The 20987-nt window shown below is 47.8% G+C and overlaps 1 protein-coding gene across 1 annotated transcript; it reads right to left on the reverse strand.

Annotated features, from left to right (window-relative positions):
- Positions 1–2227: 2227 nt before the first annotated feature.
- PATE1 (prostate and testis expressed 1) lies at positions 2228–4567 on the reverse strand. Its single transcript, XM_046015955.1, has 3 exons — positions 4496–4567; positions 3096–3309; positions 2228–2361 (listed from the first exon to the last, which is right to left on the reverse strand). The coding sequence occupies exons 1-3, from the start codon at positions 4565–4567 to the stop codon at positions 2228–2230; spliced, it is 420 nt and encodes a 139-aa protein (XP_045871911.1).
- Between the last annotated feature and the right edge of the window lie 16420 nt (positions 4568–20987).

The following is a 20987-nucleotide window of genomic DNA, read 5'->3' on the forward strand; positions in this document are numbered from 1 at the left end:
ATGATGGAGGTTACTGGGTATAGGGGCAACATGGGCTGTTGGAAGCCCAAGTGGGTGAGGACGACATCCACGTGCTGTGGTGCAGGTTGTCAGAGTCTGCTCTGGTGAGGAGAGTGTCCCTGCAGAGTGGTGTGGTGGTAGATGGGGGCGAACACGGCGGTTGGTGACTGAGTGGACTGAGCAAGTGTCACTTGGTCTAGTGTTGGTCATTGGAGTCCAAGCTGTGTGAGGAGGGCAGCTTGTGTGGTGGACAGCCGTGGCAGGCTGGTAAGGAATGCTGAGATGTAAATGGGGCACATGGTGACCCAAAAAAGATATGGCCCCTGAAAGTTGCCAGAAGGGTATTTGCATGTGGGGATGACATTGGAGTAATCTGCAGGGGGAGGGGGATGCTGGAGTCCAAGGCGGGTGGTAGCAATGGGAGTTCAGTCTTGTACGGAGAGGAATAACAAAACAAGAAATGTATTGAGGATGATAGGAGCCCAGTTTCTCAGTATTGTAGAAAGGATTTATAGATATGGGAAGAGAAAAAAGAAAAACTAGAATCAATTCTAGGTGGAAGTGCGCATGTGTGGGGGGAGGGCTGCTCACGCACGCGCACACTTGCATGTGTACATCCAGACGTGTGTTCAATTTCGGCCGTGACGAAGCCCTAAGGGCAGTGACACTCCAGCGGCCACGTGCATACCTAGCGCCCAGATTTTGGTTTCTAAATAACGTTCCCACTGAAAAGAAGCAGGGCTTCCTAGAGGGAAAGTGCGAAATGAGCCTGAACATTTGGCTGAGGCAGATATAAGGAAATGTTCCAAGAAGGATGAAGAATATTGAAAGGAGACAGCAGCGAGCTTGAAGCGACTCTTCCTGATCGAATCTAAACATTAAAATGTGTGTGACAGTTACAAATTATCATCAGTTCAACAAAAATAGGAAAATGAGCTTATGTTTTATAATCAAATAAAGAGGGCTCCTCCTACCAGTTTGTTAGAAATCAGTCTCCATCTGTGAGCATGCTCCTTCCCACTCCTATTTTTCCCAGGGTGCTAGAACCATGCAGGGTAGAAAGCCTGAGTGTGCGTGAAGTCGGGGGCGGGGGCATCTGCTCATGGGCATGGCTCTGTACAGAGATTACTGTTGACACATCCAGTGGCCAGACTCACATGGCTTGCTCAGATCCCACCAATTCCAGCCTCTTCCATGCACACTAGACACATGGGAATATCTGTGTGGCTGCTTCTGGTCTCATCTCCTTAGCAGTATCCTGCAGCTGTCCCATATCTAGGGGTTGATGCCTTCCTGTGAGGTTGCCAGGCAAGCAGGGTGCAAGTTACTACCTCCAGACCCCTCTAGATGCCCTCTCCTCTTCTCCGACTCCCGACCTCAAAGACAGTCTCATTCCTGGACGGCAGAAAAGCTTGTTTTCTTCTGGATTCCTGATGCAAATTCCTTTCTACACTCTACCCTTCTCCTCACTCTGGGAATAGCATTCATGAACAAAATTCAAGAAGACCCAAGCTATCTCTTTTCATTTTGCTACTTCCCTCCCCGAGAGGCCAGGGTCATGGGCTTTAGTGGGAGTATGATAAGAAGGATAATACTGAGAGAGTAAAACACAAGGAAGAAAGAAGGAAAGAAAGAGAAAGAAAAGGAAAAAAAGAAAAAAGAAAAGGGAAGAAAAGAGCCTACTGTAGTAGGAAGGCAAAAAGTCGGGAAAAGAACTGACCTATTCTCAGTCTCATTCTTTTACTTTTTTTTCTCTTCTTTTTTTTTCTTTGAGTGAAAGAGCGAGCACGTGATGGGGGCTGGGCAGAGGGAGAGGGAGAGAGAAAATCTTAAGCGGGCTCCACGCCCAACCCAGAGCCCAGGGCAGGGTTTGATCTCAACACACTGAGATCTTGACTAGAGCTAAAAATCATGAGTCAGACGCGTACATCTCTTGTCTTCTTATTCTGAAGCAGCTTTGGTACACAGTGAAAGCACTAGGTTTTGTAAGAACCTGCGGGACACACTGGTCTTGCTCTCAAAGTATTTCGTTTCCCTCTACTCCATCACCACAACCACCAGGGACCAAGATGGAAAATCTAGAAAAGAAGAGGACTTTTTCTTACACAGGCAGAAGGCAGAACCATGTGCTTGCGATCCGAAACAGTGGCTTTCCAGGAAATCCTCAGGAAGAGGCTGAGACAATAATGTCATCCAGAGGTTGGAGCCCTCAGAGGACACGCAACCTCTACAGGTTTTCATTGCATAAGTCAGAGGCCCTGCAGCACCTGAACGTCACCAAGTAGACACTCCATGTTATATTGTCCACATTAGCACAGTTTTTCAGGCAGCCCATGAAGGTTAACCACAGAGTCCCATCTTCTGCGGGGCGGGGGGGGGGGGGGGGGGGGAACAGGTTAGCAAAAAGGCTTCTGCAAAGAAACTTCTTTGCAGACCGTACCAGCAGACCAGAACAGCCTTGTAGGTAGGTCAAGTCTCTGTTATCCAAACAGGCAGAACTGCAACATGTTGCCAGGTAAGGACTTCCCAGAAGGAAAGCAGTGGCAGAAGGGTTTGCAAAAGTTCTTGGGGGTGGGGAGGGGGTGACAGCAGTAACGGAGGGATTTCCAAAGCTGGATGTTTCGGTGGAGAATCTTAACACTGGTTTAAGTCAGGGGTATAAATGCCAAGGTTTTGCTTAGCACGAACTGCAGGAAAACCGAGAGGGCCATTTAGCTCGTGTCTGTTGCTGACACTGGTCCTTCTATCTTCACAGTTTAAAACCACCCCATGGAGGTCTGGGCAGGGACAGACAAGGAGCTGGAATCCCCTCTCCAACAAGCACCTGGTCTCCACTGGCCATATTGTCTGCCTCCCCTCTCCTCCCCACCCAGTCTCCCTGCTTTCTGCAGGCTTCTCACATTACTGGTTCAGCAGCTGCAGATCCCCACCCCTGGGGGAACTCCTCCATCTATTTTCCATTATGGCTTGTGATAGGGGTAGAGAGATCAAGCATCCCAGGGCTGGGGCTGCCTGGGGCAAAATAAGGTCCCTGCTTTGTTCCATGGCACCTATGTCTCCCGTTCAGCTTCCCGCACCCCCGTCCCCCAACTTACTCTTGGAAATCCTCCCAGTCACGCAGCCCTCGTCTTCTGTAGCAGTGCACACTCCTCTGCCTCTGGAACACCTTTCTCCTGGAAACTGCAGGTGGCACATCCTGCACTGAACCAGGTCTGTCCTCGGCCGGGAAACCAGGAGCAGAAGTGAGAAGCGAGCTCCTGCTGCCACGAGAACGCCCACCTCCCCGTTCCGAGCTCGGAGTCCAGAAGGCTTTCACAGAGACCCAGGAACTACAGGCATTTGCCTCTGTTAAGAGAGGCTACACCAGGAGAGGGAATGGAGTTTACAGTCTGGGGAGACTGGGCTGGTGGGGGGGGGGGGGGAGTGGGAGGGGAAAGAAAGGGGGCGGGGCAAGGAAAAGAAAGAAGTCAAGATGGAGATAATCAGGTCCTCTTCATACTCACTGGAATAATGGGCATCCTTGATAACTATTTCCTGGACTGTACTGGCAAGGAGAAACAAAAGCGATCTGCAATTTCATCCGAGATTTAGACTCTTACAGGGTCCCTGTGATGCTTATAATACATGGGGTCCGACCGTGCTTTTCACCTGGGACCAGTCTAGGCTCTTTCTGTCCCTCCAAAGCCTTGGCACCTGCCTCCTGGCATCTCTGCACCTCCTCCTTCTTTCATTTCCCTTCACCTTCTTGGGGCCTAGAGCACAGGCCACAGGAGAAAGATAAACACACCCGTGCCCCTCTGGTGCCCTTCTTTGTAATTGACCCGTGCAGCTTGCTTAGCTACCTGTGCCTGGAAGCTGACAAAGGGGAAAAGTGTCTGAAATTCACAAAGTTGCCACCGGGTAGGTCTAGCCAACTGGTACCCGGAAAGTCAATATCCACTCCCGCCTCTCCCTTTGACTTGCCCTTGAGCAAACTCACCCTGTCCCCTGGTCACCTGCAGCTCCTGTTGTTTTGTCAAACAGCAAATCAACCCCCAGCCCAACCCATCCTGCTGTAAGAGGCTGCTGAGTACAGAAACTCAAGGTCTGTCTCTGGGTTCCTTTCAACACCCAGTGCCCGCTCTGCCTGGCTCATCTCCTCTCTCCTCCCTCCTCCCATCTCCCCCCTCCCACACCATGATCTGTTTCTACTCACTTGCGTGCTCCTTGTCATGCAGTGACCCAGACAGCACTGTTGGGGGGAAAGATACGTGCTCTGCAGACCTCATTTTACAAACCCTGCCTCAGAGCTGCCATGAAAATCTTCTCAATTCCTTTATAATCCCCCTATTTCCGCCTCTAAGGGGGAGATGAAGCCTCTGGTGAAGGTCCCAGGGATGTTAGGCGTTGGAGGTGAAAGGCATGGTATTAGAGCGATCACGTGGCTCCCTTCGGAATCCCTCCCTCCGTCATGGGAGCTCTAACCTGTTCCCTACCCTGGACACACCACACCAACCGCCAATCCCAAAGACTCACTCCTAATGCAGCCGAGCAGGACGGAGAGTCCCAAAAGCAGGGGCTTGTCCATTCTGAAAAGAGAAAGGAGTGGGTTAGGGCAGGAAGCTGCCAGGTGCCTATTTATACCTCTGCCAGGCTGGGCTTCCCCGGGAGGGTTGAGGGGTGGGGACACCATGGAAGGTGCTGGAAAGGCGTACTCCACCCCTAGGGAAATCAGTGACTCTGTAGATTCTCTTTTTGGAGAACTGGGGAGAAAAGGGACCCGAAAGTTCCCTGGACCTGATTTATTCCAGTCTGACCACCCAAGATGGTTGATGCCATGTTCTGTGCTTTTTTTTTTCTTTTTTTCATGATACCACACTGTGGGAAAATATGAGGGTAAGTCAGAGCTAGGTGGTTACGATTCAGAGTCTCCTATGCCAAGGTGCTCATTAAAGCTGAAAAGAGTCTATGAGCGCAAATCATGGCAATGCAGAAAGGGCATTGAGCATAGACCCTTAAAAAGGCATAGATATGAGGAGTGGAGAAGAGAGGTGGAAGGTAAGATTCCGGGACACCGACAGAGGATTCCCAGTTTCACACTCAGTCACCCGGAGACAAAGCAGACCCTGAAGAGCTGAGGAGGAATCTGCTTCCCATCCTGAAGTTTCCCAGGTACTAAGAGAGATTTTGTTAGGAAACAGAGGTCTGAGATTCCTCCTGGAGCCAGGGAAGCTGGTCCTTCCCACTTGGTGCCAGGCCAGGTACAGGGGGGCGGGGGTTACCCCAACTCTGAGAAGGACTAGGTATTCGGTCAGAGAGGTGGCTAGAGGTACAAGTCCCATGGAGGGGATTGAGCCGGTGGATTCTAGAAACAGCCACACCTAGTATCTCATTTTAAGTTTTCTGGTAGTTTCCTTCAGTTGTTCTTATACCTTTAACAGGTGGAAGCCTCGTCTCTGCTGTCATCAAAAGGAATTGAGGGAAACGTCTGCGCCCGTGCTTAGGGCAAAACAATAGAGGGAGAGAAACAGCAACCAGAAGGAAGCAGATTGCAATGGGGCACAATTTAGGGCTACAGAAGCATAGTGGGTCGTGTTCTAAGCCAGATGTTGGCTGGAGACATGGGGAACAATAAGAGTGATATGTGTATGGAGGAGATTTTCTCCATGACATATTGGAGGTTATTAGTATAACTAGTTAACTTGCTTCCCCAGGGCACCTAGAACCCTGGTGAAGCTTTGAAATAAGACCATTAAATATGTGTTCCTTACACACACACACACACACACACACACACACACACACACACACACACGACATCACTGATTCTTGTGTTCTGCATATTTACAAACAGATCTTTCCCTTTCCCTCCTCCCATTGTTCTGGAATTCAGCATCTTCTCTTCCGTCTTTACGTTCCTTTCTCTGACCTTTTGAGCTCTCCCTTCTTTACCTACTAGGAATTCCATATTTCATTGTTTGGCTAATGGCAGCCCACAAGAAAGGAGGAAATGCTTTCTTCCTCCGCCTCATTAGAAACTGTCTCTTCTCCTGATGACACACCTGTGCTACGGTTCTACCACTTCTCCTCAAGCAGAATTTTCCTCTCCCAGCCTTAGTGATCCACCTGGACTCCTAGCTTACAGCTGAGCCCTATTTTATTGACTTACTTATCTCTGAAAGTCTCCTCAAAATCATCCTTCCAGCGTGAATAGCCCATGATACCTGATTTTCTTACTGGGCCCCCTCTTTCCTTTTCTCAGTGCCCCTAGTTCTTTTCTGATCCTCTTAAAGCAGCCCACATAATTCATGTTATGTCATATATTTCAGACCTGTCACTTAACAGTATTCAGGAATGAATCCCTTTTGCCGATTGCCCTAGGGTTTATGTAAGTCTGTCACAATCTCTTGCTCATGACGCTCTCCCTTCTAACCACCACAGACTCCTGGGGGCCCACCTGTTAGTCCAGAAGAGTAGCCCAACCACTCAACTCTGAGAGCGACAAGGTAGGTGCCTAATTGTGTCTTTATGTGTCTGGTTAGAAGCTGTTTTGATTATGTTTTTTGTTTATGATTTTTGTTTTTTTTTATTTTGTTTTGATTATGTTTTGATTATGGACTAGCATTTTTGGTTTGCCTCTCCAGTGTTTTCATGTAAGTCAGAAAAAACAAAATGATGTTTTTTGAATGGAAACTCACTTTCCAGTTCTAAGGCATCATTATTTTTATTTTTTTAAGATTAAGATTTTAAGATGTTTATATAGAGAGAGCGAGCACGTGCGTGCATGAGGAGGGGGAGGGGCAGAGGAGAGAGAATCCCCAAGCAGACCCCCCCATCACTGAGTGCAGAGCATGACACGGGGTTCCACCCCAGCACCCTGAGATCACAATCTAGGCAGAAATCAAGAGTCTGACGCTTAACCCACTGAGCCACCCAGGTCCCCCAAGTTACCACTATTTTTAAAAGAAATGGATCTACTCTGCACAGCGAATACAGCCACAATATCCAGAAAATCACTGGTAATTAAGATATTTTCACATAATGACTTTTTGAAATTTATTTTATTTTTTTTAAAGACTTTGCTTACTTATTTGAGAGAGAGAGAGTGAGAGAGAAAGCATGAGAGGGGAGAAGGTCAGAGGGAGAAGCAGACTCCCTGTGGAGCTGGGAGCCCAGGGAGCCTAGGACTCCATCCTGGGACTCCAGGATCATGACCTGAGCCTAAGGCAGTTACTTAACCAACTGATCCACCCAGACACTCAATATAATAGCCTTTTTGAAGAGGTTCATGGGACCGCAGGTGAATACCGCCGGCATCTGAGGAATAAGACCTCCACAGAGGCAGATCCCACACAGAGGCGTCTCAACAAAGTGAAGAATTCCAATTACTGTTCTGGTGTAGCACCAATGGCCTCAGGGTCCTGGGCTCTTCCCAGCACCCACAGGACTTGTTCCAGTGATCTAGCAGGGACAGGACAGTTTCTTCTAAATCAGCGTTTGTGAAAATGGTCCGATCAGAACAGCCTGTCTCTTTTCCTTCAGGCCAGTGACCAGCACAGCCTTTGGTAACTGAGACGAGATGAAATCAGAGACATTCTCCTCTATGGAGGGATGTGAAAACAGGAAAAGACACTATGAGCAGGTCCAAGAAAGAACATAAAAGGAGTGTATCTGGGGAGACTTTACGTGTCTATCTATCTATCTTTTCTATCATGAGACTCACGATCCCCAAGGCTTTCTGTTCAATATATCCACAGTTCCCTAGATGGTTCCCTCCTATGATGGAGAAGAGAGCGTGAACATCAATGTGACTAAAAGGGCAAGGCTAGGACCCAAGGGAACAGACATAACCACTCATCTACCCATTGTTCCTCTTATGGTTTACAGCTTAAAACACACACACACACACAAAAAAAAACTCCTCTACTTTCAACACACTGTTTCAACAAACCTATCTTTCACTGGGAGAACTCACTCAAAGGGTGACCTCAGCTAAGGAGAAATTAGGGAATCCTCTTGTGTGCTTTCCATGGGAAAGTCATCAAAACACAGAGGCCATGCTTAGAGACCTTTTTGCAAAACCTCGGGCACTCCCATGGTGACACAAAGCTCTCTGTATTGCCTTGTGACATACTATTTAAATGAATCCTTCAGATTACAAAAATAATCTCTCTGGGTTCAGAGACTGTCCCTGACCGGTTGGCCAGATTTCCCCCTTATTTCCTGTGCGTGTGTGAGTGTGTGTGTGTGTGTGTGTGTGTGTGTGTGTGTGTGAGAGAGAGAGAGAGAGAGAGAGATAGAACGAGTGAGAGGGAGTGTGTATGTGTGCAGAGTTTATATTTTATACTGATGAAAAAAATAAAATACACATACCAGAAAGTGTCAAAAACATAAGTGCGTATCTTAAATCACTGACCATGAGCCAGGTCATGAAATCAAATATTGCCAAAACCACAGAAAATTCCCCACACCGAGGGCTCCTCCCTAACTACATTCTCCTTTTTCCTCATCTAGTGGGAAACATCCTTTCTCATTATGGAACTTAACCATTGTTTGGTTTTATAGTTTTATACACTATATATTTTTTAAGATTTTATTTATTTATTTGAGAGGGAGAGCACGAGCAGGGGACAGAGGGAGAGGGAAAAGCAGGCTCCCCACTAAGCAGGGAGCCCAACGCAGGACTCCATCCCAGGATCCTGGGATCATGACTTGAGCTAAAGGCAGACACTTAACCGACTGAGCCACCCAGGCACTCCACCACACTATATTTTTGTTTTGTTTTGTTTTTTGAATATTGATATAAATGGAATCAAACGGTACGCATCCTAGGAATTGTTCTTGTTCTTGTAGGAAGCCTCATGTCTTTTTCTATGTCATATTCCATTGTGTGAATTTTAGGGCTGGGAACTTTTCAGTACCAACGGAAATCATCAACTCAAGAGTTTCAAGAAGCCTGAAAAAATCCTAAGCAAGACAAAACTTCAAATACAGCATTACAGTGAAATTTCAGAGAGTCCAAGACAGTGATAAAATGTTAAAAAGTAATCAGAAGACAACTAACATAATAGCTGCAAACGAGTGTTTGACTGGCAGCTGAATTCTCAATCAGAACGACAGAAACTAGAAATTGGGGGGATGAAATCTTCAATACACTGGAAATAGAGCAGTGCCAGCATAGAATTCCATATCTAGAGGAAAAGGTTCTTCAGGAATAAAGTGGAATAAGGACATTTTTAGGCAACAGTAATGCCATCAACAAATCTGCATTTAGAGAGGCACCTGGGTGACTCTGTTGGTTAAGTGTCTACCTTCAGCTCAGGGTCCTGGGATCGAGCCCCATGCCAGGCTTCCTGCTCAGGGGGGAGTCTGCTTCTCCTTCTCCCTCTGCCCCTCCCCTCCACTCATGCTGTCTCTGTCTCTTCTCTTAAATAAATAAAATCAATCTTAAAAAGAAAAGAATCTCAAGAAGTTACTAAATATAATAGGGAGTGTCTGTGTACTTTTCATCCATCTTTCCCAGCGAAACATTAAAAATAACCATAATTCATTCTACAAACCAGGAAATAGATATGGTACAATACTATTAACCAAACTATGTCCCTCATTCATTCATACAAAAGGCTTCTTGCGTTTTGGCTAAAATCAAGTGTAAACTATGGACCTTATTCAAATTTCATGTTTTTATATGTACTCATTTTTTTGGTGTATACTATTTTTTTAAAAGATTTTATTTATTTGACAGAGAGAGAAAGAAATCACAAGAAGGCAGAGAGGCAGGCAGAGAGAGAGGAGGAAGCAGGCTCCCTGCTGAACAGAGAACCTGATGTGGGGCTCGGTCCCAGGACCCTAAGATCATGACCTGAACCAAAGGCAGAGGCTTAACCCACTGAGCCACCCAGGTGCCCCTTTTTGGTGTATACTATTATGAAAATGTGTCACAGGTATAGATTTTTGAAATAATCACCCAAATCGGGATGTATAACGGTTCCATCCCCATCCCTTACACTCAGACACTCCAACTCCAGAGCCTGATAACCACTGACCTCTTCCCCATCACCATAATGTTATCGCTCAGACAGTGTTCCAAAAATGAAATCATATAGTACGCAATCCTTTAAGACTGGATTTTTCTGGTCAGCATAATATACTTGAGAGCTGTCCAGTTGCTGTGTGTATCAAATTCTTTTTTATTGCAGAATAGTAATCCATCATATGAACGTACCACGGCTTCTTTATCCACTCGCCCATTGAAGAAAATCTGAGTTTCCCCCCCCCCCAGTTTAATCCAGACTAATACAAGTAAAGCTGCTATGAATAGTCTTTTTCAGGTTCTCGTGTGAACATACATATTTTTCCTTCCTCTAGGATAAAAAACATTATCTAGACCCAAGTGTTTAGATGCAGTCAACAATTAGTGACATTTCTAGAGACAGCAGATCAGTGGTTCAAGGGTAGGAGGTCAGATAGTGGTTTTGCCTGCAAAGGGGCTTGAGGATGTTTTCTGGGGTGATGCAGATGTCCTACAGCTTGACGAGGGCGGTGGCTATAGTGGAGCACATATGTCAACACTCACTGAACTCTACATTTTGAATGAGTTCATTTCAACATGCACAATCTAACCTTAGTAAAATGGATTCAAAAGGTGTTTTGTGCATGAGTCTCATTATAATTCTTCCTTGCATTGTTCATATATGATTTCTGTAGGGCCCTGATGCTGCCCCCAGGTGCTAAAGGCTCACTAACAAGAAATCCCAAGCCCCAGGGAAGGATAAATCTTTTTCCACACTTTGATCTAAAAGCTCATAGAAGGTTTTCAGTTTTGAGGACAAGGAATGGGGTCACATGGGTCCAAATTTCTGTCCTGTAGAAGCTTTGATTAGCAGCCCATCCTCAAGGTGGAGGGATTAAAATCAGGCAGTAATGACAGTAACAGCCATGGGGAATCAGAATGGCCTTGAGTACTGAAGTGCTCGGATAATGTCTCTAATACCAGAATTAGACCAACAAAGGGTAGCATGTCCTGCCTTTCCAACCACTGGCATCATGAATCCATTCTGTATATCCCTGCTTGCACTGAGCCTACAGATCAGAGGGATGTGAAGTCTTAGGTTCTTCTCACGTCTTTCCTCTTCTGGAAGTTTCTGTGGTTTTCTAGACACCCCCCCCATCATGTGGGAGGGTGCTTTGAAGCTCATTCCCCAAAGTTACTCTCTCCCCAGATTTTCCTCCCTGGTTTTTGGCATGTCTGCTGTTTGTCTTAACCCTAATGTTTCCTGCCAGGTAGTAACCAGAGCTTGTCCCTTTACCTTTCAACGTGTTCAAGGAAAACCCTCCACTTAGCTGCTTATATGCCTGGGGAGAGTTACAAGTCAGGTGAAATAAAGACAATTGTAGAAAGTTCAAGACAAACACAAGTCTTGGACAACAAGATCATTTTGCTTCCTCTGGAACCAGGTTACCCACATCAAGAATGAAGTCTGCGGGGACGAATGCTAAGTTTCAAATGCCACAAAACTCTCCGTGTTTAAACCACCTTATTGTGATTCATCTTTCTCCCCATTTCTATAAACCTTAAACAAGGTTGATTCTGACAATTTTTGCTCTTTTCAAGGCTTCTGTGGAGGGACTGTCCTTCGGAACTCCGCTGCCCCCCCCACCCCACCCCGCTGTTTCCACGATGTTGCTTCCGTGTCTCTTCAAAAGGTACATTTAAAAGCAATTTAATAGTTTATGTGTACTAATTTAGTCCTTGCAATTCTTCCTGAGAGATACTACTTTTTTTTTTTTTTCCTGGAGCAAAGACTGAAGATAGAGAGGCTGAAGGACACACACAGGGTCACATGACCCGCAAGTGGAGAATCCAGGTCGTCCGCCTCCTGATCATGATGCCATCGAGGCCAACTGTGGAGAGACGGTGGCAGGTTTCACAGATTGTAAGAAAGTGGGAAGATTTTCAAAACTCCTGCACTGTTCCTGTGTTTGAAGTGATTGGCAGGAAAATTCCCAAACTGAAAAGTGTAGGTAGGGAGAGGACACCTCGACGTGTCAAGGCCCGGCATAAGTGGAGAAAATCTCGGCGGGCTGCAGAGGGTGGTGGCAGTCTGGAGAGGAAAGAAAGACAGCTGAGTCCCTGGGTCATTGTGGGGAAGCCTGAGGGGTCCCGGGAAGCTCCTAGGGCGGAGGGGTGATGTCTGCCGCCTGCCCCTCTGTAGACAGCCCCTCCCAGTTGACACCCTAGGCTCACATGGTGGAGAACCTTCCTCGTCCCGGGCAGGAGCTCCTTTCTCTCTTGAACGTGCTTTCCCCACTTCCTCCTTAAGAAAGTGTCCATCCAACTTCAGGTCTTGGTGTGACTGTTCCTCTTGCAAGACGCCTCCTCTGACTGCGGTGTCTCCCCACAGCACAGCTGAGAGCCATGACGCGAACACAGCCTGGCGTGGACTCGTCCTCCTCTGCCATTCCCCGTTACCCCAGTGACAGAGTCCTCTCTGTTGGCCTCCGTGCTCTCCCGACTCCCCTTCCCTTCTCCGCTCCCACCTGGCCTTCCTGTCGCTCACCCGGGCCCGTTGTTTCCTCAGTGTGGAAGCGTGTACTGAGTTCAGCCCCCTGGAACGGAGTCTGACGAGCCCTGGATTGGAGAAGGCTCTGCCTCCGCTCCTTGGAGGAAAGGAAGGCTGTGATTCCAGAGCTGGGGCGCGGAAGCTGCGTGGGGGGATGAAGGAAGACGGTCTAAGAGCCGGGAGGAGAGGGGGTTCTAAGCACTTCAACCTGAGGGAAAGTGCCGAGCAAGGAGCGCCATGACAAATCTGTGGAAGGGGGGATTGTATGACGTCAAGAAGAGGAGCCCTGAGAGAAGCGCCTCCCCTGGTCAGGGCCGGAAGTGCGGGGGCGGGGAGGTGGTCAGAACCGGAAGTGCGGGGGCAGGGAGGTGGTCAGAGCCGGAAGTGCGGGGGGAGGTCCGATTGGATCCTGGCTCTGAAGGAGGGTGATAATGCTGGGGGGCGGGAGTGGGGTTCAGGTAGCGCCAGCCGGGGTGGAGGGGGAGGTGGGTTGTGGACACACTAGCCCAGTGGCATGTCCTCCTGACAAGCCCAGGACCGGTGTTCCAGGAAGAGCCTGGGACAATGCCCTTGGGGTTAGAGGAACAGAACGTCTTCTCCTCGGGGCCCTGAGCTGAGGTGGTTTCTGATCACTGAAGTCCAGAAGGGCAGCAGCGGAGAGGTGAAAAGCTTCATCAGATGAGAAGAGGGAACAAGGAGCACTGAACTCTTGGCGCCCTTCAGAGGTCGGTGGGGGAGGAGTAAGAGGTACATTTAGAAGACACCTTCTGCTCCAGGAAGAAAAGGAAAAACAGCCCTTATCATTTCAAAGACTTAGATATAAGCCCAAATGTTGCAGGTCCAAGACCCGAAAGAGCATGTCTCAGAAATCTCCTGCGGATGTAGGCTCACAGGGGAGATCCTTGTCATACCTCCACACCCCAGTCCTGGGCCCAGAAACATTCCTCCCCCAGACGGAAGTCTGGGATGCATGTCCAAAGGTGGTCTGCGAGGGACTCTCTGCTCAGATCCCCCGGGGTGCCCACGTCTCCATAATTTCAAAATGGTTGCAAAAGCCAAAAAGTCTAGTGTCCCAGGTATAATGGGGCATGTTTTGAATCAATTTCTTGGGTTTTTTTAATTATCAATTCATTTTTCTGGTGTTTGCTCCTTGCCAGCGGCTTTCCAGCGTGTCTTCCGTCCCACTTCCTGCCACTCAGCACCGCTACTTGGCTTTATGGCGTGTTAGGTTGGAGACCGTCTCCTTGGCACGTCCCTGATCCCGATGGTCCCTGGTGCAGGCTGCCCCTCGGAGGGCCCTTCGCAGGCACACATCCACGGACACTCCTCCAGGACGAGTCTTTGTGAGCAGCTCAGGCAGACCCCCCAGCTCCAGGTAGAAGCCAGATGGCAAAGCCTGCTTATCGGGCACATCCTCTCTTCCGGGGGGGGGGGGGGGGGGGGGGGCTGCGTGGCCGCTGTCCCAAACCCCCAGAGCAGCACCGCTGCCGGAAGTAATAGTAATAATGATAATCATACCTAGTGGCTTGAGATTCATGGTTTGTTTGTTTTTAAGATTTTATTTATTTATTTCACAGAGAGAAAGAGATAGAAGCAGAGGGAGCAGCCGAGGGAGGAGAAGCAGGCTTTCCGCTGAGCAGGGAGCCCAATGTGCTGCTCCATCCCCAGACTCTGGGACCATGGCCTGAGCCCAAGGCAGACGCTTAACTGACTGAGCCACCCAGGCACCCCTTGAGTTTCAGGTTTTTATTTTTTTCTTTTCAGCACCAAAAACCTGAGGTTATGGACATGATAGGGCTTGCTCCATCCTTGGTCCTCTTGCCCTATTAATTATCTCCTCCAGTGACTGCTTCTCTTGGCTCTAATACCCTCTGTATGCTCCCTCCCTGAACCCTCCTCTGCCATCTCTTCATCTCCATCAAATTCAACATGTCCATCAAATTCAACATGTCCAAAGTCAGACCACTGATGTTATATCCCATCTCACACCGACATCACACCCTCCACACAGTCTGCTCCCCCATCCCCCACTCTTCTCTTTCCATCTTTCCCAGTACCTTGTATTTCCCGAATATTCCTTCCTCCCCTTCTTCCACTCCCCGCCTCCCCCCCAACATGAATATGGCTCCCCAATCGCCCACCTCTGTAAAGCTATCCTGTCCTTTGTTGGAAAGGTGGTTAAGATTCAAGGGAGCTGCCACTGGAAAAAAAAAAAAAATACTTTCGGGGCACTGAAAACTCTTTTAGCATGGGGAATATTTCCTCCATCTAGCCTCATTTTTCTCTACTAGATTGTTTGCAATTCTGGGGGCTTATGTTCACTTGCATTCTCCAGAGTGCCTAGGATGGGGCTGGGCCATGGGTAGGGGCTCGCAAAACCCAAGTGAATTGATTGTTGCCCATGAGCAGATATTTCTTGTAATGCCCACGTAGAGGGAGAGCTCATGTCAACTCTCTCCCACATCAGGTCAGAAGATGTGGGTTTAGTTTAACAGTTCACTAAACATAATTTGGTTCGCACCTTTGGCTGGGAGCGGGCAATGAAAATTAACTGAAACCCTGAGGCAATGGCTCAAGAAAACATTCCCTACATCCCAATCCCTCTGTCCTGGTCCACTGGGAGCCACAGTGTAACACTGAGGCACGGGACAGCCTGAGCCTGGGGCTAAGGAAGAAGCTGGTCACGGTGGGTGTAAATATGCCTGCCCATGACCGGCCATCCCATCAACCTGCCGCTCAAGTTCACAGTGACCACCCTGAGGCAAAACAAGCTCAGGAAGGTGAAGAGAATACCCCAGAAAGGGGAAGGGAAGCCCGCCAAGAGAACAAGATGCCGGAGGGTCGCAGGAGAGATCTTGAGCCCCAACCCCAGGCTAAATGAAATAATTAAACCTCAGTAAAATAGAAACAAAATGGGGCTCTTGGGCGGCTTAACCAGCTAAGCAGCTGCTTTCGGTTCAGGTCATGATACCAGGGTCCTGGGATCGAGTCCCTCATCGGGCTCCCTGCTCAGTGGGGAGCCTGCTTCTCCCTCTCCCTCTATCCCCTCCCCCACTAGTGTGGGTGATCTCTCTCTCTCTCTCTCTCTCTCTCATGCTCTATCTCAATTAAATAACTAAAATCTTAAAAAAAAAAAAATAGAGGCAGCAGCTCTTCCTGCCCATGGGTCCTGTCCCCATGCTTTAATAAACCACCATTTTGCACCAAAGATGTCTCAAGAATTCTTTCTTGGTCATTGGCTCTGGACCTCTCCACACCAAACCTCACGTACATTCTAGAACTTCATCATTTGGTGTCTGAACGTGGGGCTGTGAGTCTTTACATTTGGACTCTGAGCTTCGGTGCAAAATTGGTCGTTGAAATCTACAAACTTCTGAGGGCCCAAATATAGAGGCACCACCTGTGTTCCAGGTTCTAAGAACCTAAATCAAAATCCATCCACGGATGAGGTGAGGCAAAAGATGAAAACGCGTCATGTCCGGAGCTCTTCTTATGGTATTAGAGGAAGAAGAGCCAAGTAGAAATACCAAAATAAGAATTATCAGCTAAGTAAGAAGAAACTTAGGTTCACATAATTTTGGAACCGTGAGAAATCTTACCCTTCAAGTCACTGATTCTCAAACTCACACTGGTGAGGGACGGACTGGCTTTGCATTCTATTTTATTTATTCATTTATGTTCATCCTCAACCCCATTCTTGCAATTGCAAGGAGTCAAATTCTCAATAACCTGAATGACCTTAGAAGAGGACCTTGAGCTCCAGATGAAAATTCCGTTTGGCTGGCCCCTGGATTTCTCCCCATGAGATCCTGAGCTCGGTGCCCAGCTAACTTGCCTGCACTTCTGAAAAATCATGGTAATACACCATGAGCTGAACCTTTTGTAACTAGAATTAATGTGCACTTGGCTATAGGATAATGAGGAGTTACGTTTCTAAACACACTCCATATCTGTATTTGCAAGGCTTTTTACAGACAGATTAATGTGTCCTCTGAGGATCGATGTTTTCTGTGGACCACGCGGCAAGTAGTGGTTTAAACATGTTGTTTTGAAAACCGAGGCACAGAGATTAACTGAGCCAAGTACAGTGATATGGCAGCCCGCTAGTGATGGGGCAGAGTTTCAGCGCAGAGTGAGATCACGCTTGTGCATATCTGTTTGCATGATTGACCTTGAAAACAATCCTATGAGGTGGCTATGGAAATAAGAATTTTATTCTGAAAGTATGGAGCTAAAAAAAAAAGGTTAAGCAATTTGTTCAAGCTTCACTGTGGAAAGTGAGAGCCAAATCATGCCTTGGAACCCAAACCCTATACTTATCAATCAAAAATGTTTAAAAGACGTCAAGTAAAACTAGCAAGGAGAAGAAAAAAAAATAGAAACAAGACAAAGCCGTGAAAAGAGTAAGCATCAAGCCCCGTGGTATAATTCACACGATAGAGCTTTTCCCTCCTTTGCTCTCAACACACGCCCAGAGGATACCCCAGAGAATCCTTCTAAAGGGCCCACCTCCACCTCAGCCGTTGCTAACCCTTGAAATGGCCATCGCCCCATTCAAAGTGATTAAAAGTTCGAGCCTGGAATCAAGCAGACTTGGGTATGAATCCCACCTCCACCACTGACTAGAAATGACACTGTTATTGAACACCACACCTGAAACTAATGATGTAATATCAGTTGGTCACTTGGATTTAAATTTTAAAAAATATAAAAGTTAAAAAAAGAAAGAAATGACACCTACCTGAGAGAGTAACACCACTGAGCCTCAGTTCCTCACCTGAAAAGGGAATAATAATGAAATTGTTATGACACTTAAATGAAGTAATACATACAAAATCGAGCCCAGTGCCTGACACACAATGACTTTCCAGGGTGTGGTCACTATTTTATCATTATTATTTTCATGACTATTTCATGGTTGGGCCCAGATGACCCAGGACCAGGCCCATCGCCCGCAGTCACTCCTTTGGGCTAAAAGTTACCATCGTTTGTGTGTGTTCCCTAACACGGAATTCTGGAGTGTTGAGCTCTTCACTAACTATGTATTAAATACATGGGAATACCCCTGGGGAGTCCTGTGCCAAAAACACCTTGAGGCGTGGGGGAGGGGGCGTCTGGCTGACTCAGTGGGTAGAATGTGCTACTCTTGATCTCAGGGCTGTGAGTTCGAGCCCCATGTTAGGGGTAGAGGTTACTTAAATAAAATCATAAAAAACAAAACACCAAATCTTTAAAAAAAAAAAAAACCTTAAAAAAGGGTGCCTGGGTGGCTCAGTGGGTTAAGCCGCTGCCTTCGGCTCAGGTCATGATCTCAGGGTCCTGGGATCGAGTCCCACATCGGGCTCTCTGCTCAGCAGGGAGCTTGCTTCCCTCTTTCTCTCTCTCTCTCTCTCTCTGCCTGCCTCTCTGCCAACTTGTGATCTCTCTCTGCCAAATAAATAAAATCTTTAAAAAAAAAAAAACAAAACACCTCGGTATGAATCAGCTTCTCAGATTTCTTTCTTAGCCACAGCAACAGTTTAGGGAGATGGCACTGAGTTCTGGGGTCCAGAGGGAGCCATGAAGGGCTGGGAAAGGGGCAGAGCCCCACTGCTCCTCTCCCCCAGATTCTCGGCAGGCTGTTGTATTCCGACACACGCTTCGAGTCCTGAGTACAAAGATGGTTAGAAAACCCCAGACTTGGATCCCTGAAAAGTCACTTCTCTGGCTATAGATGGCCGCATGTTTTCCCCTCATCTTCTCAGGGCGTAGGTTTGCCATAAACAGGAGGAGATGGGGAGGGATTTGGGCTTGGGGTAAGGTCGGGTTGTGCCCAGGTAATGGGTTTTGAAACCCCACCCCCACCCCCAAGCGTGCCCCAACCGCCCTAAATTATGTCAAAGACTGAAGAGATGGTAGGGTGTGGTCCCAACAGCATGGGGCTCTGAGAGTCCTCATGCCCTCGGGGCACACCTTCTCAGAGCTGTTTCCTCACCCCTGAAATAACCAGCCTGTCACAGCCCCCAGTGGTTTGGGGTTGGGAGCCAACGAGAGAATGTACCCTTGTTCTGACCCCTGGCACCCAGGGGTTTGGTCTCCTCAGCTCTGCTGTAGCCCGCCCCTCACCGCCATGCTGAGCAACGCTGCCAGAGCCCTGGGCTCCCTCCAGGAAGTGGAGGGGACTCCTCGTGCTTGGGGCAATGACAACAGTCCTTCTCCTATCTGGAGAGAGAAGAGTGCAAGCAAAGAGGCCTATTGAAGAAATCATACTTAAAAGGCCCCAAGGAGAAAGAGGGTCACTGCAGGACGAAACACAGAAGACTGCCTTGCAGCCCGTGGCCGGTCCCCATGGGGCAGAGTGTGACAAAGCAGGGGTGTGTCCTCCAAAGACAAGAGTCCCCACACTGCTCGGCTTTCTCCGCAAGTCCCCACACCCTCCTCTCAAGAGGGTCTTCCTTTCAGGGTGCCGAGCCTCTTCAGCACCTCACAAGGCTGAACCCCCAACCATAAGAGCCCACGCAGCAGAAGCAGATCGATTGTGCCTCAGATCTCAGCTCTTCTGTGTATGAAGAGCCTTAGCTTCTGTCTGGAAACAGGGATGATCCCTGATCCCCAGACTCCTGAGCTGGGCAAGGTGCTTAGTGCAGTGGGGTGGGAGACTTCCAGAAGCGCTCCACTCCGGGCTGCAACCCCACCGGTGCGGTCCTCCCCCCGGGACACCATCTCATGCAGCCGTTCAGCCTGAGCCTGCTTGTCGCGCCAGATTTCACACCATGTCTCCGTCGTGGGGCGTCCCTTTACTCTGTCCCCAGCCCACTGTAAGGCAACTAGAAACACGAGATGCTCGCCCGCAGCTGCCCGCCCGCAGCTGCCCGCATAGCTTTCCGTGTATTAACTCATCCCGTCATCCCAACCAGCCTGTGTTGTGGATACTATTAACATCTCCACTTCACCGTTCAGGAAACCGAAACTTAGCGAAGTTACTAATTTGCCCAAGATCAAGAGCGCTATGAAGAGGTTCAGCAAGGATTTAAATGCAGAATGCCTGGCTCACCAGAGGATCTTCTGACCCCATGGGCTACATGCCCCCGCCCCTGCCTCCCCTCTCAGGAACTAAAGCAGGCTGATCCCGTGTCCTCGCCTTGATAACGAGGTGCACTTCCCTGGTCTCCTACACACGGACCAGCCCTTCTGGCTTTCCTGGCAGAGTTTAGTGCTCCAAAATATTTCAACATTCAACCGACTGACCTCTACTCAGACAGCAGATGCTTCCAATGTAGAGCAAATAGGAAAAATGCTGAGATGAGCCCTGCTGTGTCGGAGAAACTGACCCATCACTGCACACACGTTATCCAGCATAGTAATTAAAAGTTGCGTGGACAGGGGTGCCTGGGTGGTTCAGCCCGTTAAGCATTGGACTCTTCATTTCGGCTCTGGTTGTGATCTCCTGGGACTGGGCTCTGCACTCAGTGGGGAGTCTGCTTAAGGATTCTCTCCCTGTCCCTTTGCCCCTCTCCTGCTCTCTCTAATAAATAAATCTTAAAAAAAAATAAAAGTTGCATGGATGCTGGGGAACCTGGGAGTTACGGTCAGTCTAATGTCCGACTCTTGGTTTGGCTCAGATCACGATCTCAGGATCATGAGATCAAACCCCTCATCAGGCTCTATGCTCAGCAGGGAGTCTGCTGGAGATTTTCTCTCTCCCCCTTTCCCCTCCCTCTCTCTCTCTCTCTTTAAAAAAAAGAAAGAGCTGCAAGGATGGAAATTGAGAGCATTATGCTGAGTGAAATAAGCCAGACAGACACTTCATGGTACCACTTATATGTGGAGTCTTAAAAAAATATATATCTAATTTCTAGAAACAGAGGCTGGAAAAGTGGTTGCCAGGGGCAGGGAGAAAGAGAGACAGGTTGGTAAAAAGGTACAAATTTTCAACTATAAGATGAATTAGGTGTGAAAATCTAATGTAAGCCAGGAAGCCTCTGGTTGACAACATTGTATTGTATAATTGAAATTTTCCAAGATAGTAAATAGGACTTAAATGTTCTCACATTCCCCCTCTGCCCTGCCAAAAAGATAAATACGTGAGACGATGGATCTATTAATTATCTAAATGGGGGATAGGGAAATTCTTTCACAATGTGTGTATGTAAATATCTATCTATATTTATCTATATATATATGTATGTCAATATTGATATTTAATATATGTCAAACTACCATGATGTACACTTTAAATATTTTCCAATTTTATTTGTCAATTATAATTCTATAATGCTGAAATATAAAAAATAAATTAACTAATTAAAACTGCATGAGTTTGGGGACAGGCCCAAGCCGCAGTCACAGCTCTGCTCCCTAGTACTCTGACTTTCGCAAATCACTTAACCTTTCTTAGCCTCCATTTCCAAACCCGTGAAATGGGCGGAAAGATGCTTCAGGGAGCCAGGGTCAATGTCTCAAGAG

The sequence above is a fragment of the Meles meles genome, chromosome 8, assembly GCF_922984935.1.
Source record: "Meles meles chromosome 8, mMelMel3.1 paternal haplotype, whole genome shotgun sequence".
NCBI lineage: Eukaryota > Metazoa > Chordata > Mammalia > Carnivora > Mustelidae > Meles > Meles meles.

Bases quoted from the DNA above. Each gene is read 5' to 3' on its own strand.
- PATE1 (XM_046015955.1), bottom strand. From the start codon at position 4,567: ATGGACAAGCCCCTGCTTTTGGGACTCTCCGTCCTGCTCGGCTGCATT. The intron at 3,310-4,495 runs GTTGGTGTGGTG...TCTCTGTGAAAG, and splicing joins GTGAGTCTTTGGGATTGGCG to CCTTCTGGACTCCGAGCTCG. The intron at 2,362-3,095 runs GTAAGTTGGGGG...CCCGCCCCGCAG, and splicing joins GACTGGGAGGATTTCCAAGA to AAGATGGGACTCTGTGGTTA.